Genomic DNA, 26,290 nt, shown 5'->3' with positions numbered 1-26,290 from the left:
CCCTTAGAGACGGTCAAGGAGAGTCCTGCCAACCCGCCCCTCCCCCCAGGGCCCTCCGTCCCACCACAGGCTTCATCGGCGTTCCTGGCCGCCGAGGCAGACCGGGTGGCCGTGTCAGTTACCGGCCACATCTGGGGATGACACTGGTCCTGGATGGAGGGGGAGGTCGGGAGATGCGGGGTCCGGCAGAAGTGATATCCCAGAGTCGGTCCCGGGGCCTCCTGGGACCCGGGGTCGTGCAGCGTCCATGCTCACGGAGTCCCCACCAGGTCTGTCTGCAGAGACACACAGCAGAGAGAAGGCGTTCCCGCGCACCCAGCTGCCCGCATTCCGGGGGGCAGTGACTTGTTGCCAGTCCCAGGGGACTCCCTCGTGCCCACATCGACCGTCTTCCCTTCCGGATGCCGACGCCATGTCCGTTGGCAGGGCCCCGGCCCTCCGACAGCTCATGCTCTCCGAGGGCTCCTTTCTGAGGGCCGTGCCCCGTGCCTCTGTGACTGTGACACGGTCCAGCCGGCACGCCGTGGTCAGCCCCACCCCATGCTGTCTGCTGGGAAGACCAGTCCCCCCTGAACCCAGGCCTCGGTGCCCTGGCACAGAGAAGCAGGGACGACCAAGGGAGCACTTAAAAAAAATGTGTGTGTGTATATATATATATATATATATATATATATATATATATATATATATAATTGATTTATTTTTATTTTTTATTTTTTTACAAATGTGTTCCAATAAAATTTTATTTATAAAAGCTGGATTTGGCTCATAGGCCATAGTTTTCTTTTTTTTTCTTTTCTTCTTCTTCTTCTTCTTATTTTTTTAAAATATATTTTATTGATTTTTTTACAGAGAGGAAGAGAGAGAGAGAGAGAAAGCTAGAAATGTCGATGACAGAGAAACATCGACCAACTGCCTCCCACACACCCCTACCGGGGATGTGCCCGCAACCAACGTACATGCCCTTGACCGGAATCGAACCTGGGACCTTTCAGTCCGCAGACCGACGCTCTACCACTGAGCCAAACCGGTTTCGGCTATTATTATTTTTTATTAAATTATTATCTGTGTACATATTTTACCATTTAAAAATATATATTTTATTGATTTTTTTACAGAGAGGAAGGGAGAGAGATAGAGAGAGCTAGAAACGTCAATGAGAGAGAAACATCGACCAGCTGCCTTTTGCACACCCCCTACCGGGGATGTGCCCGCAACCAAGGATGTGCCCCTGACCGGAATCGAACCCGGGACCCTGCAGTCCGCAGGCTGACGCTCTATCCACTGAGCCAAACCGGTTTCGGCTGAGGGAGCACTTTTGATCTCGGGATGGCTGGCCCTTGTGCCCAGAGCCCCCCACCCCCGTGCCTGTGCCTGGCTCTGGCCCATGCCAGCTTCTCGGCGGCTCCCGGAGAAGCCCATGGAAGCCCCTTTGACAAATGGTTTCGTGCGGGGCCCGGGGGCTGTGGACCCAGCCCAGGCTTCTGCTTGGCTCCCCGCCTGGGCCCCAGGACGCAGGGCCATATGGCAGGTCCAGAGCCTGTGCCAGGCCCCGGCATTCCTGTGTGGTGGCCCTGGAGGCCCCCAACTCTGCCAGCTCTGCCAGCCGCGCCCCCCGAGCGGCCAGGGCACGGGGGTGGAGGGGGCGTGGGCTTGTCCCCCCACTAAGAGCGTGTGTAATGGCGAGCCCACGCCGCCCCCGATGGTGAGCGACGCCGACCGGGCCCCTCTCCGGTGGCGGGGTCTGGGAAGCGGATGGCCGGGCTATTTTCGTCCCGCCCGCGGCCTGATGAGCTTAATAAGGCCACGGTGAGCGTTTCCCTGTGAGCGCTCTGAGGAAATGTTTGCACACGGAGCACTTTCCCACAGCCCAGGGACAATGTGCCGGGCCTTGCCAAGGATCCCTCTTGCCACCCTCGTCTTTCCTGTCGCTGGAGGTGGCTGGAGGCCCGCCAGGCCGCGGGCCGTGCCGCCTCCGCCGATCGCTATCCGGTGGATATCTGACGCGGAGGCGGCCTGGCCTGGTGGCTGGAGCACCCCCTCCCCTGTCGGCCTGCAGGGCCGGGGGCCGGGGGCGGATGGGGCAGGGGCGGGAGTGGCTGTGTGGGCTCGGCCGTGGCCGTGGCCGTGAGAACCGGCCGCCCCTGCTCCCGGCTCTTTGAAGCGGCTCCAGCTGCCGGCCTGGTGTGGTGCCCGGCGTGGCCGCCTGCATTTCCAGTCCGCCCGGATCCACGTGGGAAACCCGGCTGTCCAGCTCCCGGCCGCGGGCCCTGCCGCCCGGGGCGGGCTCGTGGGAAGCTGCCTCTGGGCGATTCTCTGAGCCCATCGGCCTCCTGCCCCGGGGCCTGGCTCCCTCCCGGTCTCCGCTCGGGGCCATGCAGAGGCCACGGCTCCGGCCGCAGCGGTCAGGCTCTGTCTGGCTCCGGGGGCCGGGCCACAGAGAGGCAGGCGGGGACAGCACGTGGCTGCCTTGGGGTTTTCGGGGACCACAGCCTCTGGGGGGAGAGGGATTCTGAGGGAGGATGATGGCAAAGGGCGTGTCCGAGGAGAGGAAGAAGGGGGTCTGCGTATGTTTGTGTGCGAGTGTGTGTGTGTGTGTGTGACTGTGTGTGTCTCTGTGTGTGGGTGTGTGAGTATATGTGTGTGTGTGTGTGTGTGTGCGTGTGTGTGTGTATGTGTGTGTGTCTGTGTGAGTATGTGTATATCTGTGTGTATGTCTCTGAGTGTGTAAGTGTATGTCTCTGTGTGTGTGTGTCTCTGTGTGAGTGTAGGTCTATGTGTATGTGTGTATGTGTGTGTGTCAGTGTGAGTGTGTGTATATCTGTGTGTATGTCTCTGTGAGTGTATGTGTGTATGTGTGTGTGTCTGTGTGAGTGTGTAAGTGTATGTCTCTGTGTGTGTCTGTGTGTGAGTGTATGTCTGTATGTGTGTGTGTCTGTGTGTGAGTGTGTGTATATCTGTGTGGGTGTCTCTGTGTGTGTCTGTGTGTGATTGTGTGAGGCTGGGTGGGGGTAGAGGAGGCAGCGGTGGGGCTGCTGTCCAGGGAGCCGATGAGCAGACGGGTAAGGTGGTGAGTGAGCGGGTGTCCCCGGGCGAGTGGGCGCTCTGGGAACTGGGGACCTGCAGCGGGGGAAGGGCCTGAAGAGACCCGCCCGCAGGCCCCTGGGCTGGGGAAGCGACACCAGGAGGCAGGGAGCCGCCCAGGCTGCCCGGCTGGGAGAGGCCCCTGGGCCCCAGCCTGGGGCTCACTTGGGAGGGCCGCGGGCTGGAGCGGCCGGGCCCGCGGTCCAGGATTCGTGCTGTCGGTGTGCTGGGCGCCGGGAGGGCTGGAGAGGCGGCAGGTGTGGGCGCGGCCTGAGTGCTCCGGGCGACAGCGCCCTCCCCGCGGCTCGCACCTGTGAGACGGGACCGTGCCCCACGCCCAGCTGTGGGGGATCGCACCTTCCCCACGACTTTTGTAGAGTCCCCAGAGATGTCCACGTCCCTCTCCTGAACCTGGGAATGTGACCTTTTGGAGAAAAGGGTGTTTGCAGATGTGATCCAGGTAAGGGGCTGAGTGATATGATCATCCCAGATGGGAGAAGACATTAGGGCCAGAGGGCTTTGAGCTGCAGGCGGGGCTCGGATGGGGGAAATGGAGGTGCAGGCATTCTAGCAGGGGTTATGTGAGCAGTGAGTGCCCAGCCAGGGAGAGGCGGGGACAGGGGGTGGCCTGGTGGGAGCTCTGTCTCCAAGGCCAGGCGGGGAGACACTGCCTATTGGGGTCTCCTCAACTCAGATCCTTACTCAGCTCTAAGAAAGAAGAAGCAAGAAAAGCTAACTATTCCATCAAGATAACTGTCTTTTTGGGGGATGATCAGTGTTATCCACCCATCCATTCAAACTCCCATTTCTCCCCTCTCCCTTATCTCTCTTCATTCAAGCATCCATCCATCCATCCATCCATTCCTCCACCCATCCAAATGTCCATCCATCCCTCCCTCCTTCCCTCCCTCCACCCATCCAAATGTCCATCCATCCATACATTCATCCATCCCTCCACCCATCCAAATGACCATCCATCCATCCATCCATCCATCCATCCCTCCACCCATCCAAATGTCCATCCATCCATCCATCCCTCCACCCATCCAAATGTCCATCCATCCATCCATCCCTCCCTTTTTCCCTCCCTCCATCCATCCAAATGTCCATCCCTCCATCCATCCCTCCCTCCACCCATCCAAATGTCCATCCATCCATCCATTCATCCCTCCACCCATCCATCCCTCCACCCATCCAAATGTCCATCCATCCATCCATCCATCCACCCATCCAAATAATCCTCTTTTCCTCCCTCCATCCCTGTGCTCTATGGCAAGCATACTTCCAGACCCTGGTCCCTGCTCCCATGTTGAATGGTGGCCACAGACACTGAAGAGATGATTGCACACCGTGCGGGGAGTTCCAGGGAGGAAGGGGCAGTGCCCACTGGGCTCGCCTGGTGGTCAGGGTGGGCTCTCTAAGCGGACTCTCGAGGGAGTGGAGAAGGGTGATCTTGATGGGGAAACAGAATGTGCAAAGCCTCAGAAGCAGAAAGGTCTGGTGAGATAGGAAGAGAAAGAAGGCTGGTGCGTGTGCGTGTGTGTGTGCGTGTGTGCGTGCGTGCGTGCGTGTCGGGGCGGTGGGGGTGGCGAGGAGGAGGCTCAGCGTCCGGGAAGACGCTGACATACTCGGAGTCAGTCAGTCACTCCTGGGCTCGGCTCGGGGCGGACCCCTCCGGTTTGGTTTTGCAAGCTTTGCTTTCTCAGGAGGTTGCTTGAAAGGGGACCTCAAGGTCAAGATGGGCCCTTGGAGGCCGTGGAGGCCGAAGCAGGTTTGTTTTGGCCGAGTCAGCTGAGGAGCACGCGGGCTCGCCGAGGCGCGTGTGTGCGGGGAGCGGGTTCACACGCCCCGAGCGCCGCGCGGGCGCTCCCCTGTCTGTTAACGGTACAATCTGTGCAGACCTTTGGAACATTCCTCAGCTTCTATTTGATGTGGGAAGAATCATTTCTGGAATTAGCATATAAATTGGCCCAAGTCAGCAGCTCCTCTGGAAAGCCCTTCCCCAGGTGGCCGGCGGGCAGGGTGGCCGGAGGCCGAGGAGAGGGTCCCTCTGCCCCTCCGGCCCCTTCCGCCTCCCTCCGAGGGGCAGACGGCAGGCTCTGTGGGAGGACCCCAGGCTTCCCCCTCACACACGCCGCCCGGGAAGAACGCGTGTCCCCTCCTCGGCGGACCCCGGAGGGGGCGGTGTGAGCCCGGGCGCGGGATCCTTTCCGGGTGAAGGGCTCGGAGGGAGCATTTTCCCACGCGCCTGCCTCTGGAACCCGGGCATCGGAAGGGGAAACGAGGAGTGCCCACCCCCGAGCTGTCATGTCTAGTCTGGTTGGGGATATTTTACCCATTTTATGGCCCTATCAGCCCGGGTCTGATGGACAGGGGAGCAGTTGATCATTAACTGTTTGCTCCATGTGGCATTCCAAATTCTGGCCCAAATAGTTCAGCCCGGCGTGCTGATTCCACCTGCCCATCGGGCCATGGCCGGGCGGCGCCCCCTGCTGTGGGCGTGGCGAATCCCCCCACCCCCACTCCCGTGCCAGCGGCGGCCCGAGGTGGCCCTCGGCTTCCCGGGGCACTGTTACGAGGGCTCCGTGCCCTCTTTGTGGGTCCCGCTGCCCATGAGCCAGCTGCCCGACGGGGACATCCATCCCTGAGAAGCAGTGTGAGATGGGCGTGCGGTCAGCCCACACGGACACACTGTGTCCTGGCCGACCACGGGCCTGGTCTCCTCTCTGTGGCTCAGCCCCGGGCCTCTGTGCCTCGTCCGCCGGCGTTTTCCATGTTCTCCTTCTATACCCGATCCAGGCCCAGGGCAGCGGGGGGTGGGGGGCTTGGGTCCGAGGTATCTCAGAGGGGCTTCCCGAATTCTCAGCCAAGGTGAGGCAGGTTGTGGGGTAGAGGGGTTGAGGGGGGGGGGGCACACTCATAATCCGTTGCTCATTTTTTTGCATTCTTCGAATTTTCTATCAAACTTCCAAAAGCATCCTTTTCTTGTGGAACCCAAAGGCAATGGCAGGGCATTTTAAAAAGTGCCTACTGTGTGCGAGCGCCTGCCCACCCTGCATGCCTGCCAGCCCTGCCTCCTTAGGACAAGTGCCCGTGGTCCCATGTCCCCGCTCAGCGCCCCATCCTGCCCCACTCCAGGCCCCTTCTCCTCTGGGCACCGGGCCTTCAGGGGCACTTCCGAATGGCAAAGTTCATCACTTGAACTTGGCACTTCCTATGGCTCCTCAGGATTCATGTCTGAGAGAATCGTCCCAGCCCCTCGTTTTGTCCTAGAAGATTCTGGGACTTGCGCCTGTGGCACCGGCCCCTGAGTCCCCACGCTGTTCCCCTCCCCGAGGGCGGGGCTCTGGGCGCCCTCTCTCCTCTGTGCGTCTTGGGCCAGAACCCCCTGTGAGCCCCGTGGCTGAGGACGAAGCACAGGCACGTGCACAGGGTGGGGTGGGGGCTGCAGAGACCTGTCCTCAGGCTCTGGGCCGGTGGGACAGAGGCTGCACAGATGCGGGGTGGGGGTCGGGGAGAGGAGGCTGGGCAGCGGAGAGTAAGGACAGGGGAGCAGCTGGACCTGGACGCGGGCCTGTGCCCCAGCTGTGTGACCTCAAGCAAGTTACCTAACCTCTCTGTGCCCCGTGTTTCCATCACCGCGGAAGCAGGAGTGGCCACAGCTCTTCCGGAGGCCCCTGCCTAGTGGGGGCTCAGTGCCTGGGCTCGAGGGGAGGCCAGGGCCCTGGGGTGGAGGGTGGGGGGCAGGAATCTGGGGTAACAAGACCAAGCTGGCACCCAGGAGGGGGTTTTACGGAAGATGCTGCCTTGCTTCTCCTTAGCACCAGCTTCCCGTCCGTCTCTGCTGGAGGACGGGGATGGGGATGGGGGGCCCTGTCCCCGCTTTTCACACGGAGGCTGCCTCCGTGCCCTTGGGGGTTCCCTGGGGGTTGCCTCGGGCTGGGCAGGCCCCCCATCACTGCTCCTCGGCCCCTTCGTGACCACAGCACAGCCTGTGGGTTTCCCTCAGCCCCTCCGGCCCCTCCCCCAGGCCCCCACCGGGAAGGGCGAGGCCACCGGGGACCCACGGTGCCGGGTGCCCCTCTGTCGGGGAGCCTGACCGTACACGGCCGGCCCCACAGACACTCGCCTCCAAGTGACCCCGGAGGAGGCTGTGCCCGATGGGACTGTGGGCCCGCCGGGCACACAGCCGCGGCTCAGAGACAGAGGCGTGCCCGTCGCTTATCCCAGGAGGGCGGCCAAGGACGCTATCTCGCCAGTGTGCACTGACGTGCGTTATCGTGTTTAGTAAATGCCCGCAAACAGCCGGAAAGCCGCAGAGTCCCAGCGGACGCCCCTCACCCCGGAGTCATTGGAACAGCTCCCCCGAAAGGTGGAAACCCGGAAGTGTCCCGTGTGGACGACGGAGAACACGGCTCCCCACGGGCGCGCCGCTGTGCGATGCCCTGTGGCTGTGCCCGCTTTGGGAATGAGCAGCCTGAGGCTCGGGAGGAATGTCAAGGTCACAGCTGACGTCCAGGACTTACAGGCTCAGAGGTGATTCCCCAGCCTGCCCTGTGACCTTGGGGCTCCCCTCCCCCGATCCTTCCCGAGTGAGGGGGTGCCTCGGAGGGCACCGTGGTGCCAGGGGACTGGAGGGCCGATGGGGGCGGGGTCCCTGCCCAGGAGCCACGGCCCCAGGATGCCACCGGCAGCCAGCCGCGGGGTCCAGGGGGGAATTCTGCGGGGAGAGAGCCTTTTCTCCTTGACGGAGTAAAAAGCACACACACACATTCCTGCGGGGCAGAGGTGTGCCAGGGGGAAGGAGGGCAGGGCCGCTTGACGGGCCGGCCGCCAGCAGCCCGGCCACATGACAGCCCCGAACGCTGCTGGCACCGACTCAGGCTGGGCGTTTGCAGCGGGCGGCGGTGCCAGGGGCGAGCGGGCGGCCTTTCACCAGCTTGGCACCTCGGCCATGTGACGGCCGCTCCTCAGGGGCAGGCAGGTGCCGCCCGCCCGAGGGCGCCTGCGTCTGCCCAACCGCCTGGGCCCGGCTCTGCGCCCGGCTCTGCGCCAAGCACCGCCACATCTGACCGGGGAGTGGGGGTGGGGGGAGTGGGGGTGTGAGGAGGGAGGGTGGCGTGAAGAGGGAGGCACAAGCTCCATCACACCTGGAAAATGGGAACCAAAGGCCTTTTTGTAACCGCCACCAGCCAGCCGGGAGGGCACTGTGCAGCGTCCAGAGCACAGGCTCCCGCCGCCCCCTCGTCAGACATTTAATTAACTCAGCCCTAACGCCCTGGCGGGGCCAGGCCAAACGATTTCTCGGGCCGTATATGGCCCGCAGGCCCCATGCTCCCCAGCCCTACCCCGCAGGGCGCCAGGCACATAGTGGGTGCTTTAACTTGTATCGCATTTGATCCGAACGTCTCGGCTGGGGAGGTAGAATGGTTGTCCCATTTCCCAGATGGGAAGACAGAGGCTCAGATACGTAAGTGGCGTCCTGGACACAGCCGGGTGGAGGCGGAGCCGGGCCATGTCTGGAACCAGGTTCCTCAGACCCCAGTCTGGCGCCAGCACCCAGGGTGCGAATTGCCTCTGAGACGGTGCCCTGTGCCTGCGAGGGTGGCTGTGCCTGGGCGCCTGGCCGCCCACAGGGAGCGCTGTGCTGGGGGCCCAGAGTCCTGGCCTGAAGTCCTCGCTGGACCTTGGCAAGGGCCTTCCCCTCCCGTGTGCTTCCCAACGCCCTGCTCCCGGCGGGCGGGGAGGACGCGGCCCGAGGGCTGGTTCTGGGCTGGTTCTCCCCGTTCGGTTTACCCTCACGCCCGCTCCCCACCCAGCCCCGCAGCCCCGCGGAGCCCGCCTGCTCTCAGCTTCCGCTGACTCCCTGCTCTGCTCTGCGTCCCGCTGGGTCCGGGGCCTCACCCACAGCGGGGCTCCCCCAGGGGACAGACAGGCAGCTCTCTGCGGAGCAGGAGGCGTGTGGGTCCCCAGGAGCCTCGGCCACTCCCCCTGAGCCTCCGTGGAGACAGCAGGTCCCGCACCCGTGACCTCAGAGGCTGCGGGTGTGTCTCCGGGTGGCCCTTGAGTCCTGTCCACACCACGGTCCGGCCCCACCTGCTCCCGAGGGCTCAGTCCCCTCCCTGTGACAGACCCAGGGTTTACAGAGACGGTGGCCACAGGGCGCTGCCTGCCCCGGATTCTAATGTGCAGCCCCATGGAGACAGACAGAGGTCAGGGGTGGAGAGCAGAGCTGGGGCCCAGTCAAACGCCCCAAACTCCCCACAATCTTCAAGGACTGACACCCCCCCTTCCCCCCATGCTGATCTGCACTCCAGCCTAGGGTCCAGGACGGCCCTGTGAAGCCGGACTGACCGGCTGTGCGGTGTTGAGGGTCCCTGGGCTGGTCTTCCCTTCTGCGGCAGGAAGACCAGGCAGAGAGGGTAAGCGGTGGCGTGCTGAGGGCACACCCCGGGCACAGCGTGCAGAGCCTGCCCGGAGGTGCAGAGTCAGCAGGTGGAGGGGCTGGGCTTTGACCCCAGCCTGGTTGCTCCCACCCTCCCGAGGACCACGGAGTCTTATCTCTGAGCCGAAATCCCAGTCCCGCCCCGGCTCTGGCCTCGGTTTCCCCCTGGGCATCGGTGGGTGGCTAACTTCCTCATAACTCTCAGAGTCCCTGCATCACTCCTGTCTGTTTTCTAAGTGGTTTCTCTGGCCTTGGAGCTGAGGGAGGGTGAGGCTGGGTGGGCGGAGAGGCTCTGGACAGGGCCCCCAGGGAGCTGCCCGCCTGAGCCCGGTGCTGGGAGGAGCCCACTCTGCATCCTGGCACTCAGGCCTCGCAGCTGCCAGGGGCTGGCTGCGTGCGGTCCCCGGGCTGGCACCGGTGGCCGGTGGATCGGGGAGGGCAGGCAGGGCGGGGGTGTGCCGAGGGGCACCGCATCCATCACTGCCAGCCGCTCTCGCAGGGCCTGCCAAGTCGTGGTGGAACTGGGCCCAGGTGCCCATGTGCTTGGTAACGCGATTGCTATGTGAAAAATTAACGTGGTGACAAGGAAATCTAACCTCCGCATTCGTATCAGGAGCCTGGGCGGGCGGGTGGCGCTGGGGAGGAGGGAGAGGCGAACAGCCAGCCGGGCGGAGAGGTGGCCGGGCCTGCCCCTCACCGTGGCCAAGACCTGCCTGCCAGTGCTTAGCGCCCGGCCAGCACCTACTATGCGCCCGGTGAACCGGCTAGGTCCCGGGGTGGGCAGATATCAGGGTGACGTCTCCAGGCAGGGTGGTGCCTGGGTTTACAAAGAATGTTTTAAAGTCAGAATAAAAACATGACCTTTTACACGGAAGAAAATGTCTTACTGTATGAAGAGAGCTCGGGGGTGGGGGTGGGGGGGTGGGAGTGGGGCTGTGAGAGAATCGATTTCTGGTTTGCAGCCCCAGGAAAGTAACACAATATACACGATTAAGTTGCGTTTGTCCCAATGCAGTTACGAACATACATTATTTTATTACTTATTACTAACACAATATACACGATTAAGTTGCATTTGTCCCAATGCAGTTATGAACATACATTATTTTATTACAGGGCCCATCGGTCCCCTCGGCCCCCTGCACAGGGGTAGGTCCCCTCCCTCAGGGAGCCCCCAGCTCTGCCCCAGGCCACAACCTGCATGGGGGGGGGGCGTGTGTCCCTCAGCCCAGCCTGCACCCTCTTCAATTTGGGATCCCTCTCACAATTTAGGACTGCTGGCTTCAAGCTGATAGTCTGCCTGCCTACCTGATTGCCCCTAACTGCTTCTGTCTGCCAGCCTGATCAACCCCTAACCACTTCCCTGCCTGCCTGATTGATGCTTAACTGCTCCCCTGCCAGCCCGATTGCCCCTAACTGGCCTCCCTTGCAGACATGGTCCTTCCCAACTGCCCTCCCCTGCTGGCCATCTTGTGGTGGCCATCTTGTGTCCAATGGGGGCAGCCATCTTTGAGCACATGGGGGCAGCCATCTTGTGTGTTGGAGTGATGATCAATTTTCATATTACCCTTTAATTAGATAGGATTATTTTATGGAAGAAGGAGCCCTTGAAAGCACAGGTCCCTGAGGCTCATGGGAGTCTTCATTCAAGGTGAGAAGACTGGTCCTTCTCCGAGGAATGCAGGTTGTGGCCTGGGACAGAGCTGGGGGCTCCCTGAGGGAGGGGACCTACCCCCGTGCAGGGAGCCAGGGGACCGATGGGCCCTGTAGTGAGAATCTTGGGTTCTGGGTCTGGCTCCACGTTTCCTGGCCGTGTGACCCTGAGAAGGAACGTGACCTCGCTAAGCCTCAGTCTCCATCTCCGTGAGCTGCCTGCCTGGAGGAGGAGGAGGAGGAGGAGGAGGAGGCAGTGAGGAAGGTCAGGGTTGTGTTCTAGAAGCCCGGCTTCAGAGGTTGGTCCGGCGAGGGCCGTGTGGCTGTGCCGGTGCTGTGGGTGGTGGCTGGAGGCCCCTTGAAGGAGGACATTCCTCCCTGGGCATTCCCGCGTTTGAAAAGAGCCGGCCTCCTGCGGGGAGAGTCTGGCCGCCCGGCAAGCTCGCCGCCCCTGTCCCTGGAGGTTCTCGTCCTCGCGGTCAGCTCCGCACCATGCAGGTCCTAAACGGGGGGCCCAGGAGGCTGCCCCTGCTTCTCCCGCCCAGAAGCCCCTTCCCTCTGGCCATGGGTCCGGGCCAGGCACCTTCCCTGCCAGCGCCCGGGCCTCGGCCAGCTTCGGGGACAGAGGCCAGTCCGGGCCATGGGCCTTCCCGTGAGCTGGGTGACGCCCAGCAGCGTGCCCGCCCTCAGGGCGGCCCAGGAGAGTTCCCAGCCTGGGATATCTCGGCATCTTGGCACCGACGCCGACACCCAACCTTCCCTGGGAGACGGCCCAGAGGCACGGACTTCAGGCCGTGGGCCCGGGCACAGGTGCACTTACCACGTGCCGGGCCTGCACCATCTCACTTTTCAGACCTCATGGGCCTTGAGCAGCGTGGAGAGATGGGTGCAGACAGGATTTCAGCCCTCGCCTTTCAGAGGAGGAAACTGAGTCACAGAGTGGCTCTTGGTCTCGCCTGTAAACCGCACAGCCAGGCAAGAGGTCACCGTGGGAGAGCAGGCCGCTCCCCGTGCCCTCCCTCTCCCCCGACCCAGGGGTTCAGACCAGCGGGGAGGGCAGGAGCCGGTGGCCCAGGGACTCGGGCCGTTCCCGCCTCTAGGTGGGGCTTTCTGCTCCTGCTGGGCCTGAAGCTTTGCACCCGGAGCTGCATGCTCAGGCTGAAGGGCTTGGCGCTGGAGTTTCCTGCTTCCAGAACTTTCAGTCAGAACTGGGATGGGGTGCAAGGGTCCCTCAGCGAGCCCCCCTCTGTAGCCCCTCCCTCAGACACTTGGCTGTGCTTCAACTGCAGGGGCTGCCGTCCCTCCTGGACAGGCCGGACAGGCCCTGAGTCCCTCCCTCCGTCCCCTGTACCTCAGCCCCTGAGGGAGGGGCAGCTCTGGCCTCCGTCACCCCTGGGGCTGAAGGGTGGCTCTCGGGAAGAATTGTGGGGGTGTCTGGGCAGCCACCTGTCCTGTCTGGGAGGTCACCATGGGCCAGATGCAGCTGGGAGCGTCCTGAGGACAGTAAGCTCAGGTGTCTCCCCTGGTCTTCGTTCCTCCTCCCATTTTGGGGTCTTTCCTGTTACCAAGGTGCTTGTAGGAGGTGGGTGCTGACCAATGAGACCAGGTTCCCTCCAGATTCTGTCCTTCCCATTGAGAGCCTGGGCAGTCCGTTCCCTGAGGTCTCCTCCTCCCCGGAGAGCTGAGCGGTCAGTCCCACGGTCTCCCCCGGGAGCCTCCGTGGCCTGGGCCGCGGACGCTGGAGCCCCGCCTCCATCGCATCCTTGCTGCCGCCGCCTCGTGACCTGCCTTCTCCAGGTCTCAGTCTACGCATCTGCGAGATGGGTCCACAGTGAACACTGACCACGGGAGACCCCGCCCCTTCGTCGCTGGCACGGTGTCTGCTGCGTGAATGAGCTCGTCGCTTCCTCCGGCTCCAGTGCTCCCAGTCAGGAGGACCCGTATTTACGGTGCGCGCCCAGACAGGCGGAGTGCGGCCTGGCTCGGCCTTCCCCCCCGAACCTGTGTTCTCGAATGACCGTGAGCCGGGTGCGAGTTCTGATCTGGGGTGACACATACATGTTAGGGAGCAGGCGGATTCACAGGTATGGAATGCACAAGCAATGAGGGTGGACAGGTGGTGCTCAGTCTGTGGGCCTCTGCAGAAAACACAGGCAGCCTGGAGGCCGGCCAGGAGGCAGGTCAGCGGAGGCCCCTCGGAGAAGGTGACACTAAAGACGCAGCCTGGAGGTGGAGGAGGAAATGGCCCTGAAGCCTTGTAGGGCTCGGCAGGGTGCCGCCTCAAGGTCAAGCTCAGAGCAGTCCCTGTTTCCTTCCGTGTAACCTCGGGGCAACGGGGCTTATCTCTGCCCTTTGTTTTGAGCTTGCCACGTGGTCGATCTTTTCCCACTTTCTTCTCTCCTCTTCTACTATTTGAAACGTGTGTATTCAATTTCTGGTCTCTCAGTGGTGACCTAAAGTCTTTACCAGACGTACTTTTAACTGTCTACTACCCTGTTTCCCCGAAAATAAGACAGTGTCTTATATTAATTTTTTCTCCCAAAGTTGTGCTAGGTCTTATTTTCAGAGGATGTCTTATTTTCGGGGAAACACGGGTAGTAAGTCTACCACTGTTTTATACTCCTTCCGAATGATAGGAGACCTTAGGACATATCCCCGCTCTTTTCTGACTTGTATGTGATGGTGTCATATAGTTTATTTCTAATTTAATGTCCCCACGTTAGACCTGATTTTTCCTGCTTTATGCAGTTGGTGTTTTTTTTTTTTTTTTTAGATTTACCTAGCTATTCCCCTTGGCCTTTGCTCATGATGCCTTTCTTGCATTTTACATCTTCCTTTTGTGATTATTCCTCTTTGGCCTGAAATAGATCCTTTGGGATTGTCGTGGCTAGTGGTCTGTGAGTGGCCAACACCCATTTCATTTGTCTAATGGGTCCGTCTTTTCTGGTGGAGTTTGTATTTTCTGTGTTCAGATAAAGTGGTTTTCCCGTGTCGTCCTCTCAGAGGTGCACGGGTTTGTCTCTCACCTTTGTTGCTAAGCCACCGGGGAGGGATTTTTGTGTAAAGTGTGGGTCCCGGCTCGGTGGCTGTCACCAGTGTTCTCCACGGAATGTAAATACCTCAGGCACACGGTGGGATTGCAAATCCCCCCGAAATCTGCACCAGGCATCGTGCTTCGTAACAAATGGCCACGAATGCAGCGGCTAACGCCACGCCGGCTTCCCCGCTGGGCTCTGTGCCCAGGTTCTCACCGGGGACCAGACACGGGGACGTGGTCTCCACTGGAGGCTCCGGGAGAACCCGCTTCCAGCTCCCGTGGCTGTGGGCAGAATCCAGCCCTTTGCCGTGTTCTCGCTGGCTGCCAGCGGGGGGCACCATCCTCAGGTCCCGCTGGGTGGCCGGCTCCTCTCGCAACCTGGCAGCTCACTTCCTCAGAGCCCGCAGGCCACCCTCACTCCTCATCCGCTACGACGGCGTCCTGTATGACATAACGGCGAGGGAGGGACCCTCCCGCACTGGTGTTGGGCGTGAGCACACGGCCTGCTTTGGCCGAGGGGGTGTGAGCCCAAGCAGGGCAGGCCGCTCCCGAGGGGAGCTTGTCAGGGGGTCCCCCTCACTCTGTAAGAGGGACACAATGACAGCGCTGTGTCCTCTCCAATCTCGGTCTGTCGCACTTACCTTTCTTTTTAAAAATTATAGCTTGTCTCATGTTTGATTCTTTTTTAAAAAATATATTTTTTATTGATTTTTGACAGAGAGGAAGGGAGAGGGATAGAAAGCTAGAAACATCGATGAGAGAGAAACATCGATCAGCTGCCTCTTGCACACCCCCCACCGGGGATGTGCCTGCAACCAAGGTACATGCCCTTGACCGGAATCGAACCTGGGACCTTTCAGTCTGCAGACCGACACTCTACCACTGAGCCAAACCGGCTTCGGCTCATGTTTGATTCTTATAAGTATATTTCCAGTAGGACATGAGCTCACTCATCTGGGGCAAATGGTGAACACCATAGACTGATGGACAAGAACAGACCCAGAGACAAGGAGCCATGGGTCAGACGGTTGGACCTCAGGGGGAGGGTGGGGATAAAAGGGAGAGATCCACCAAAGGACTTGTGTGCATACATATGAGTCTAACCAGTGGTCAAGGACAATGGGGGGGGGGCATGAGTGGGGAGGGCTAGGGGATTGGAATAGGGGCATTGAGGACAAATATGTGATACCTTAATTATGTTTTTGTTGATTTCGGAGAGGAAAGAAGAAGGATAGAAACATCAATGGCGAGAGAGAATCATTGATCGGCTGCCTCTCCTGCACACCCCCGACTGGGGATGGAGCCCACAACCTGGGTAAGTGCCTGACCTGGAATCGAGCTGTGACCTCCTGGCTCCTAGGTCGGCGTTTAACCACGGAGCCATGCCGGCTGGTCTAACTTACTTTTCTTGCCATACTGTCCCAGGTAGGGCCTCTAGTACACGGGATAAACGTGAGTTCCATTCAGACGTCACGTTCATCAAAAGACAGCATAAGAAGCATGAAAACACTAACCACGAAGCGGAGAGGAGATATTGAGAACTGACAGAGAATTGGCATGAAGGCAGTGAGCGTTTTAATGTGGGTTTTATCACGGAGGTGTGGCAAAGCACACAGACCAGGCAGCGGCTGCCACGGAATGGCCTGTGACTCACAGGTCCCCAGCCGAGGACACGGGCCACCCCACCCCTGGGGGCCACCCCACCCCTGGGGGCCGCACCACACCCTGGGGGCCGCGTGCAGAGGCAGAGGAGCAGGGCGAGGTGGGCGGGAGCCTTACTGGGGTCTCCGTGGGAGGAGCACACGGGCAGGGCAGGCAGAAGGGGTCGGCTGGTCTGGAGCTCCAGGGGTCCCTGAGCACAGGTAGTCTGGTGGTCTGGTCCCTCCCAGGATGGCCAGGGCAGGGACAGAGGCCCTGAGCAGAGTCCCACACATGGAAGGTGGTTGGGGCTCACGCTCTGTGTGGCTGGCTTGTATCTGAGAAATGCTGGAGGGTGACTCACCCTCTGTCTCTAGGAATCAGCCCCGCCTGTGGCTCCATCCCAGGTCAGGAGCCCACAAATGCCACCAAACCCTCCGGCACAAGGCCCGATCCGAGGCCCTCAGACTCACCTCAGAAAAGTCCTTCTGCCCCTGCCGGGCAGGCCTCACAGGTGCCTCCCGTCCCTGCCCCGGCCACTTGCTCTCTATTTTACTCAGAGACCGAGGCCAGGTCACACGTGGGAAACGGCCGAGGCTTTTTCCTCTCTACGCAGCACGTTTCTTTTATACGTGTTATAAAAATTTAACGCCATCAGGTCATCTCTCTCTCTCTTTTAATGTTCGGGGAAAATCTTTATCTTGTGTGTTTCTCAGGCATCTTGACATTCCTTCTCAGACTAAGCTCACCGCTTCCTTCCAGTTCCTCTCAGCCCCTGCTGCTTTTGTCCTGGCAGACGCCTCCCCCCGGCTCTCTGCCGGGCTCTCGCCGAGGTCTCCGGGCAAAGCGGACGCACCCCCAGAGCCTGCACGGTGCGTCCTGGGCCACACGGCCTCTGCTGACTAACTCTCTCAGAGGGCGTGTGTCCGCTCTGAAAGCCGCCTGGGTTCATGGATCAGAAAAGGTGGTGCTTTTAGGGCCGCTGGACAGATTATTGAGCTGCATCGGAGGACAGTTCGTATTTGCAAAATGCAGTGGTTACCTTTCACTTGCTGGTTGCCTAGAAACATGAGGGTCCAGTAAAGTTACCCCCTGCTGGACGCACTTCACTGGCGAGGCCAGCGGGCATGTGCCCGGTGCTGCTCCTCCCCCCTCCCCCCCAAAGAATTAAGCCAAAGTGGTTCCTCTTCCTCTCTTTGGCCCCCAAGTCCGTGTTCTAACGTCTGAACTGCCCGGCCTGGCAACAGCGTGCCTCCCCGCGCGCCGTGCATGGCCTCTACCGCAGGGACCCTCCCGGCCCAGCTTCACAGACGCCCCCTTAGGCCGTGGGCACACCCCGTGCCCCCGAGGACCCGCAGCCCCTGGCTCCCAGTGGGGTTCGCACTGCCCCCTCCCGCCCGGGGCTCCCAGCCCGAGGAGGTGAGAACCATGGAGCGGGTTATTAAGGATTCTGACAAGGTAGGCTGAATAAATTGCGTTTTCTTTGTGAGCCTTAATCCGGTGTTGTATCGGCTCCTCGGACATGGCTAATTTATTTGGAATTTCATTCTGTTCCTGACAGCGGCCCTGACTAGCTGTTTGATCACCGCAAGCGGAGTTACATACCAGCTTTCAACTGCCGAGCGGGTTTTCTCAAGTGCCTTCTCCGTCTGGCTCTGCGCTCCGGCCCCAGACGCGGTGGGGGACGCGGGGGGCGGGGGCGGGAGGGGGGCAGCCCGGGGAGGGGGGCGGGGGCAGGCGAGCCAGGGCCGAGGGGCCCTCCCTCCCCGGGGAAGCACTGTGTGTTGGAATTGTAATCTGCTTTTGTGATGCAGGAGGAAAGTAAATCAGTGTCCACATTCCAGCCATGCACTCAAGACCTCAAAGGCCCGGAGCCCGAGAGCGGAGGGTTCCGGTGGGAACGGGGTTTGCCGTGCACGTGCTGGGCGTGGAGATGCGGTGTGTGGGGGGCAGAGGCGGATGGACCCCGGACCTTTGCCCCGGGCCTCAGTGTCCCCGGCGGCCCGCGCCCGTCTTGGCAGAAACCGCGGTCCACGTCGATCTCTAACGCACACACGTCCCCAGCGACCGCCTTCCTTGTGTAACAGCAACGCGTCTTTTAAAAAATATAGTTTATTGATTTTTTTTACAGAGAGGAAGGGAGAGAAATAGAGAGTTAGAAACATCAATGAGAGAGAAACATCCATCAGCTGCCTCCTGCACACTGCCCTTGACTGGAATTGAACCTGGGACCTTTCATGCTATCACTGAGCCGAACTGGTTTTGGCAGCACATTTTTTTTATTTTTTTATTTTTTATTATTATTATTATTTTTAAATATATTTTATTGATTTTGTACAGAGAGGAAGGGAGAGAGATAGTCAGAAACATCAATGAGAGAGAGTCATCTATCAGCTGCCTCCTGCACACCCCCCACTGGGGACATGCCGGCAACCAAGTTACATGCCCTAGACCGGAACCGAACCCGGGACCCTTCAGTCCCCAAGCCGACGCTCTATTCATTGAGCCAAACCGGTTTTGGCTTGGCAGCACATCCTGATTGTGCAGAAGGAAGACAACGCCGATGCTTTTCACTGGGATGCCAAGGCCGCCGAGACCCTCGGGCTGAGCACAGAGCCGCCGGCAGGCTCCCAGGCCGCCCACGGAGCACACGTGCTCCCGTAACCCGGCTCCCCGCGCTGAGCACGCAACGCCTGCCCCCGCGTGCCTTCCGGTGCCGGAGCGGCGTCGGCCGGGGGGCCGCGGGGAGAGCTCCCATCCAGAAATACTCCCCGGACCTCAGGGATGTTGGTGCTGCGATGAAAGCAAATCCACCCCCAACCGCCGCCCCAACCAACCAACCAACTGACCAACAGCCAGGGTGATATGATGGTGGATGGAACCGGCGTGAGAGGACTCAGCGTCACTCACAGTCCTGCCTCTGAGTCTGGCAAGTCCCCCGGTCCTTATGGCATCGGAGCGGTGATTTCCCCTGCAGAGCGCTCTCCCTCCCCTTCACCCCCCCCCCGCCCCCGCACCCCTCCCCGGCCTTGTGTACAGAACATGGGGGAGGGGCTATTGTCCCATTTTACAGATGAGGAAGCTGAGGCCCGGAGCACGGCAGGGACACCGTGATGGAGGCCCGACTTCCACAGAACAAGCAACTGGAATGGGGCCCATGGGGCTGGTGCCGGCACTGTCACCACAGCACCCCAGAGAGAGCGGGTCCTGGGTGGGACCAGGCGGTGCCTCCATCCCCAGCCCCCCACCACGGACTTCGCCTGTGGACAAGGCTCGGCTGCCGAGCGTCTTCTTAAGGGGCGACTAGGGAGGACATGCAGGCGCCCGCTTCACTGGGGGAGCGGGGTGGGGGGGACATTTGGGTGTAGAAAGGCCTCCAAGCCACCTGCACCCCGAGTTTAACCTGGGCCCCAATCTGTCCTTGGTGGCCAGGGCAGGAGCGCCCCCCGACTCCGCTCCAGGAGTTGTAGCCAATGCCGGCTCCTGCGGACAGGGACGCTGGCCCCCTCCGTCCCCTTGGTCCCGGGCTGCGTGCTGGCAGGGGCTCGGAGAGGTGGCGCACCCGGGAGGAAGTGGGGGTGTGGGTGGGAGGGCAGGAGGAAAGGGGGAAAAGCCGAGGAGGGGTGTGGATCGGGCACAGCCCCGGCTCACCATGGTTGCGAGGGGCCTTCTGGCAGCTGAGCGTGGCCTTTGCGTTTGTCCTGGCCCAGCGAGAGCCCTCCTCGCCCGCCGTGTGGCCTGCGCCTGGTGCCGGGCAGCCGGGCGGGGGGAGGTGGTGGTGCCGATCCCGGGGTGCTCCGGCTCTGTGTGCTCGGGGGCTCCCCAGCAGAGGACACCCCCCAAGAAGAGCTGAGTGGAGAGTGAAGGGACCTTGAAGTCAGAGCGCGAGGCACAGAGGCCGTGACAGGGCCCCAGGCATGGGGTGCAGCCCTGACCATCGTGGCCCAGGCCCACCGTCACTGCTACTTGTGGGGTGTCTCGGGCACTTCCTCCCCAGGAATGGGGAGCACCAGGCGCCCACTCCATGGAGACGGGGTGCCCTGTGAGCAGTGCCTGCAGAGCTGGCCCGTGTGCTGTGCCTTCATTGCCACCTCATTACGGTTTCCTCGTGGGTGACGCCCCCTCATCCACGGAAGGCCCTGCACCTGCAGCAGGCAGTTCTCTCTCAAAACGGCAGCCCCAGGCCGGCCGTGACCCTGCCCAGGGCAGGACCATTCACTTTCTTCCCCAGAGGGCTTGTCGACCTTGGCCTCGCCGACTCCCAGGAGCCGGGACGTCCTAGCAGGAATGGGGGGGGGGGGGGGCTCTGTGACTCTGAGTGTCCTTGTGAGATGTCACGTGATGGCGCTGTTGACTCCGGGAGCTGGGCAAACAGATTTATCCCAGGCTGCCTGTCGGCGCCCGCAGGGTGGGAGCTGCGGGGCGGGCGGCTGAGCGGCCGGCCCTGCCTGTGCCCGTGCCTCCGGCTCCCACCGGCCGCCCCCCTGCCGGGGACCCGGCCTCCCAGGTACGCGAGGCGCTGCCGGGACCCGCCTCTTCTCCCACCGCCTTCCCGCCCGTCACCCCGCAGGCAGGTGGGCATCTCAGGAGGGCACCCGGCGGGTGAGGCGTCTGAGGGGCCTCCGAGGGGCCCTGGAAGCCCGTCAGTGCGTGTCCTGCGGAAGCTGGCTGTGATCAGAGTTCCTGTGTGCCTGGTGTGTGTGTGTGTGTGTGTTGTGTGTATGTGTATGTGTGTGATCTTCAAAACTCTGGGCCTGCAAATGGACCCAGAGCTGAATGCTAGCTGAGGGGGCCCTTCAGCCAATGCGGGGGACCCCCGCCAGGTGCAGGCCTGGGGCTCTGTGGACAGAAAAGGGTACAGCCCCCCAGGGAGCAAGGCGGGCCCAGCACGGGGTCCAGACGGCCTTTGCCAGTGGGTGGGGGCTGGGCTGCCAGGGCCAGGGCCGGGGATGGCAGAGGAGCCATGGGGAGCTCGGTGGGGGCCTGGGGTTCGCTGGGGTGATCGTGTGAAGACCCCAAGGGAGTGCACCAGCCGGTCCCTCCCTCTGCCCACCGTCCGGTGTGCTCCCGCCCAGGCCTTTGCGTTTGCTCTGCAGAATCTTCCGGAAAGGCTGGGTGGGAGCCCATTGTTGTTTTGAAGGCAAAGGGCTCCAGGCATTGGCGTCAGGTGACCGCAGCCCTGGGGGTCCCTTAGCTTTCTCTCGGGCTCAGGTTCCTGTGGGTCAGACCTCTTCTCGACTCCCGGACAGGCCACCTGAGACCTGGGCTCCTCACGGGGCCCTGAGCGCCACGGGGCCCCTGCGAGCGAAGGGGAGGCAGGTGGGAGTAGGGAAGGGACCTAGGCTGTGTCTCCCCCGACGAGCTTGGCTCTGAGAGGTCAGAGCTGAACTTGGCGGTGGGCCGAGTCTGTACAGGTGTGTGTCCTGGTGAGTGTGCATGTGTGCATGCATGTGTGCTCGTGTGTGTGTGTGAGGAGGGAGGCGGAGAGTCTGACCCTGGGCACCGTGTGGTCCTGGCGTGAACACTCTCTGCCCGATCCTCTCGCAGGCCTGCAAGCAGACATGTCCCTCGCCTCGACCCCCATAAGGAGTCCGTGGCCCTGAGAGGTTGAGCAGCCTGTCCGACGTCACTCAGTGAGTCTGCGGTGGAACCTGGTGTGGGGCTGAGGTTCGCTGTGAGGGGTGAGGGGGTCCCCGCGGCACTGACCCGCCCAGCCCCTGCCGGGGACCTTGTCCCGGCCTCGGTCCGCGGGCGTGGCAGGCAGGAGGGCGCTGGGCATCCTTCTCTGGGCTGTGCTGTCTCACTGTCCCGGGCGGGAGTGGGCAGCCCATGTGCTGACTGAGCCGTGTTCGGGGTCCCCGTGGGCTCGGGGGGACCGCCCTCATTCTCTCCCCCTCTCTCCTCTCCCTCCCGTTCGCACAGCTCTCTCCCGGCCTCCCCGCCAGGCCCGGCGCCCACCCCACAGGCCTGCTGCTGCCGCGGAGCCGGGCGCTGGCCGGCGGCCTCCGGAGCGCTAGCTAATTGGGGAGAGAAAGGGCCCGATTGTCTGCGGGCGGAAGAGCGGCGTGGGCGGCTGAAAGAGCCGGAGAAGGTGGCCAGCTCCGCCCGGCAGCTGCCGCCGGGGCCGTTTGCAGATTACGTCAGCGCCGCGAGCAGGGGCCGGGCGGAGGGGAGGCCGGGCGGCCGCCCGCCCTGGGCCCTGACAATGCGGCCATTGTCGGCCCCGAGCGCCGTCCGCGCTGGGTGAACGCCGCCCGGGCCTCTGACCACGGAGGCCGCTCGCCGTCCCCGGGCTGTCCCCTCGCAGCCAGGGAGGCCCTGGGCTGCAGGCCGGCTGCTGGGGGCTGCGGCGGGGACAGGGCAGGCCCGGGCGTGGACGTGGCCTAGGAGACACCCCGTGTCCTGAGCCCCTGGCCCAGGCCCCCGGCTGCAGGGTGGGCTCCTGGCAGAGCCCTGCCTGGAGCTCGGGGCCCAGCGGTGGTCTGGGCCACAGCACCTCGCTGCTGCCCTCGGCATGGCCTCCGGGGTCGCGGGGAGCGCGGGCCCCGACCCCCTCATGGTCCTGCTGGTGATCATCTTGCTGGCACGCTTCCTCCTGTGGTCCTGCCTCGGGAGGTACATCGAGTACAGACTGGCCCGGCGGCACCAGCCCCCCAAACCCAAGGAGGACTAGGGCACGTCCGAACGCCGGGCACATCCCCTCCGGAGGGCGCTGTCCCCGAGATGCCCGACCCTGAGTCCGAAGGGGCCGGGGGCCGTGGAGTAGGGCCGGCAAAGGACCCCGGTGCCCCACCCACGGCAGAGCGGACGATGGCCCACCTAGACGGACAGGGGCTGCCCCGATCACGCCCTCCATCCCACGCTGGGGGACAGAGGGGCCCCCACTGCCCGCCTGCCACGGCCCAGGCCCCCTGTTGGAGTGAGTGACCCGGAGTAGGTCTCGCTTTAAGACGTCCTGTGCTTCCAATTCTTTGTGAACGTGTTTGCAGAAGGAGGTGGGGGTGAACCAGAGGGGTTGGGTGGGGGGCACAAGAACAGATGTGACCACACCCCAGCCAGCCTGCCACCAAGAGTCACGCCCCTGTGTCTGTCACCTCCTGGCCCCCCCCCCCCCCCCCCGAGGGGTGAGTAAGTGCAGGCAGCTGCCTCGGTTCCCCCGAGCAGAGCCCTGGGAAGAGGTTTAGTTGGGGCGGGAGAACCTGGCGGTGAAGCCGTGAGGCTGGCGGGAAGGGAAGTGGGGGCAGAGGAGGATCGAGACTGACCTTCCAGGACACACCGCACGGTCTGCCTCTCCCACGTCCCTCCTGGAGGCCGGTGACCCGCGGGAGAGCCGGCCCCTTCGCCACGTTGCTGCGGCCCTGGGCTCGGGAAGGAGCTCCCTGGTGGGTGCGTCCTGTGTCCCTGGGGCCGTGGCCCCGTCGGTCTGACACAGGGACATGGGATGGGGCTCGGGGCCGGGCGGTGTCCGCTGCAGGCTGGGCGGCGGGGAGCTGGAGACAGAGGCCCGGCATGTGGGTGGCCGGCGCGTCCAGGAAGCGGAGCCCGATGAGAACTCAGGGGCCAGGGCATGGGGGCTCCAGTGCCAATGTGGGGAGGAGCCTGCACTGCCGGTGACCGCGGCACAGCCGATTCCGACCTGCGCTCTCTTGGCAATAAGCCGCACCGTGAGCACGCCAGCTGCCGGAGTACGCGTGCTCTCCCTCATGCTGACCGGAGGGTGAACGGGGGGCCCCGGACTGGCCACGGGGGTCAGGCAGGAGGGTGGCCGTGGGGTGTTCCTGACTGCTTCACCTCCCTCCCTCCCTCCCCTTCTCCCGGGGAACCTCAGGGGGGCGTCCTGGGCACAGTGAGTCAGCCCCCCTCCCCCTGGCTCCCCCAAATGCAGCCCGTGGTGCCCCCTCCTCGGGGCACGTCTGGAGCTATTCCGGGCGCTTTCGAGCAAATAGAGAAGTCTTCTCCCCCTGCTGCCCCTTCCCTGTGACTGTAGACTTCTCCTGCTCTTCTAGCGCCCAGATCTTTTTTTTTTGGGGGGGGGGGGGTTCTATTTGTGTCTATAATGAGCATTTTTTAAAAGAAAGAAATAAACGAGTGATATCTATATCTATATCTATATCTATATCTATATCTATATCTATATCTATATCAACTATATCTATATCTATATCTATATCTATATCTATATCTCTATCTATCTATCTATCTATATCTATCTATCTACCTATAGATAGATATAGATAGATATATTGAAAAAGGACAGCAAGCGAGACTGTGGGGCGAGGGTTGGGGAGGGGCTTGGGAGTGGTCAGTCATTTCCTTGTGTGTTTAGGGGCTGGGGTGAGTGGGGAGGGGGTGCCTGGAGGGGGGGGACAGGGCAAAGGGCAGTGTGATCCCTCGGTCTGAGCACTGACCTCATCATAAGCACCTCCTCCCACGAAGGAGGTCACACAGCCTGGGCAGCGGCTCCTTCTGCCCTCCCCCCCTAACTCTGCCCCCAGGCAGGCCCCTCCCCCCGGCCAGGCCAATCTGTGCGTGTGTGTGTGTGTGTGTGTGTGTGTGTGTGAGCAGGGAGGTTGGGAGCCATAAAACAGCTCCCTGGGCCCACCCTCACTGCCCCCGTGGGACCCGATGCCACCCTCTGCCCGCCCCTGCAGGTGTGCGCCCGAGACCAGATGTTTGGAGGGCAGGGGGTGAGGGTGCCTGCCTCTCCTCCAGCCAGGCCGCGGCCCAGGCTGTGGGCGGAGCAGCCGGCCCTGCCCTCTCCTGCTTGGCCGGAGAGCAGCACTGCCTGGCGGAGCAATCGAGAGCAGAGTCCCTGGTGGAGATGAGTCACCGGGTCTGAGCAGAGAGGCCTCGGGGAGGAGGTGCTCCCTTCCCGCGCCCGCTGAGCCGCCGGCGTCCGCAGCCACGTGCTGCCGGGCAGGGCGGCCGGGCCTTCCACCGGCCGGAGCCTCGGACCCCGCAGCCCACGGCGGGGGCTCTCCCCTCGCTCAGCCCAGCCCCGCTGGTATCCGGGCCTGTGCAGCTCCACAGGGGTGCGATGGATGGGAGACCTGGTCCCTGCCTCCAACAGCCCCCGGGGCAGTGGGGACAATGGGTGGCACGTGACTAATGCCCACGCCTGGCAGACGGCCCTAAGGGCCACACCAGAGGGTCAGAGGGCCACAGGGATACACCCGGGGGTCAGGACACTCATTCTGTCTCAGGTTTGGGAGGGCTGCCTGGAGGAGGTGCTGCCAGAGGTGGGGCTTGGGGGCTGGGACAGGCAGGGAGGGGAGGAACGGTGATCCAGGTAGAGGGAGCAGTATGAGCCAGGGCCCGGAGGTGGGACGCTCAGGGCCCATGTAGGATGCTCAGCGCAGCCTCTCGGACCAGGTCTCCCAGGGGGAGGCTGTGGTGGCTGGGGTGCTGGGAGCTGAGCTGGGAAGCGGGAGGGGTGCAAAGGGTCACGTAAGCTGTCACGCTGGTCTTGGCGAGACCCAGGCCCTCAACCGTGCTGGCTTCTCCGGAGAATAAACTGCCCAAGATGGAGGTGTCCATGGATCTAAAAGGCATTCACCTGCCTCCCCCAAGCGGCACCTCTCCCCCCCAGTTCCCAGGGGGCTTTCTGGAGGGGTCTTCCATGTCAATAAGCTCGGTCCCCAGCCCCTGGCTTTCCCAGCCGCCGAGGGACCCAGCTTTCTTGGGTTTGCTCCTCGCCTTCCATCCACCTCCTCCAGTCCGGCCGCGTCCGGCTCACCCTCCGTCCTCGTGGGCGTGTCGGTAAAGCCGGCGGCGGCTCCGGTCCGGAGCTGGGAAGGGGCAGCGCTGGCTGACACCGCGCCGGCCGCCGCTCCCCAGCCCTCGTGGCTCTGTCTCACTGAACGCTCTTTTTCCGTTTCATTATCTACTCTTCCCCATCAGAGACCTTTCTCCCCAGGAGCATTCCATGAAATGCCGGCAGCTGTGCCAAGAAACCAAGATAAGCCCGTCGGGGTGTTCGGGGCGTGTGAGGAGAGCGGCGGTCCGGGCCAGGGCCTGGGCTCTCAGTCCGGCACACGCGAGGGCCAGAAGGCCTGCCGCCCCGCCGAGCGCCTCCCGGAGACCCGGCCTCTCCTCGGCCCCCTTGCTGCCGACCCCCAGGGGTTCCGGGACCCCCCTGTTGCCCCCAACCCTCTCGCTGTCCCACGGCCACATCATCAGCCCCCTCTGAAGCCTCCAGACTCTCGGCCCAGGGTCTCCTGCTGCTGTGGGTCCCCCGCCCCACGTGAATGTGTTTTTAAAACCGAGGTGCAATTTCCATCTCATAAAAGCATCATTTCAAAGCGTTCACCTCCGTGTGTGTGTATCTGTCCCTGCAAGCGTCACAGCAGAGATCACGGTACAGCCCCTTCTGGCACTCAGGGTTCGCTTGGGGCGCTCCAGCCACCGACACCTCCCCCCCTCTCCCCCCTCCG

At 62.4% G+C, this 26,290-nt stretch overlaps 2 protein-coding genes across 2 annotated transcripts in view; one reads left to right on the top strand and one right to left on the bottom strand.

The window, feature by feature from the left end:
* CPT1A (carnitine palmitoyltransferase 1A) overlaps positions 1-26,290 on the bottom strand; it is a 388,913-nt gene that overhangs the window by 157,562 nt on the left and 205,061 nt on the right. The gene's annotated exons all lie outside the window — the stretch shown is intronic.
* On the top strand, positions 21,951-23,555 carry SMIM38 (small integral membrane protein 38). The gene has a single exon (XM_084895721.1). It carries the CDS (start codon positions 22,372-22,374, stop codon positions 22,528-22,530), a length of 159 nt encoding a protein of 52 aa, XP_084751847.1. The 5' UTR covers positions 21,951-22,371; the 3' UTR covers positions 22,531-23,555.

This window comes from Pipistrellus hanaki (genome assembly GCF_964339955.1).
Source record: "Pipistrellus hanaki genome assembly, chromosome: 9".
NCBI classification, from domain to species: Eukaryota; Metazoa; Chordata; class Mammalia; order Chiroptera; family Vespertilionidae; genus Pipistrellus; species Pipistrellus hanaki.
Note: the sequence above shows the minus strand (reverse complement) of the source record. Positions and strands in the feature narration are given on the sequence as shown.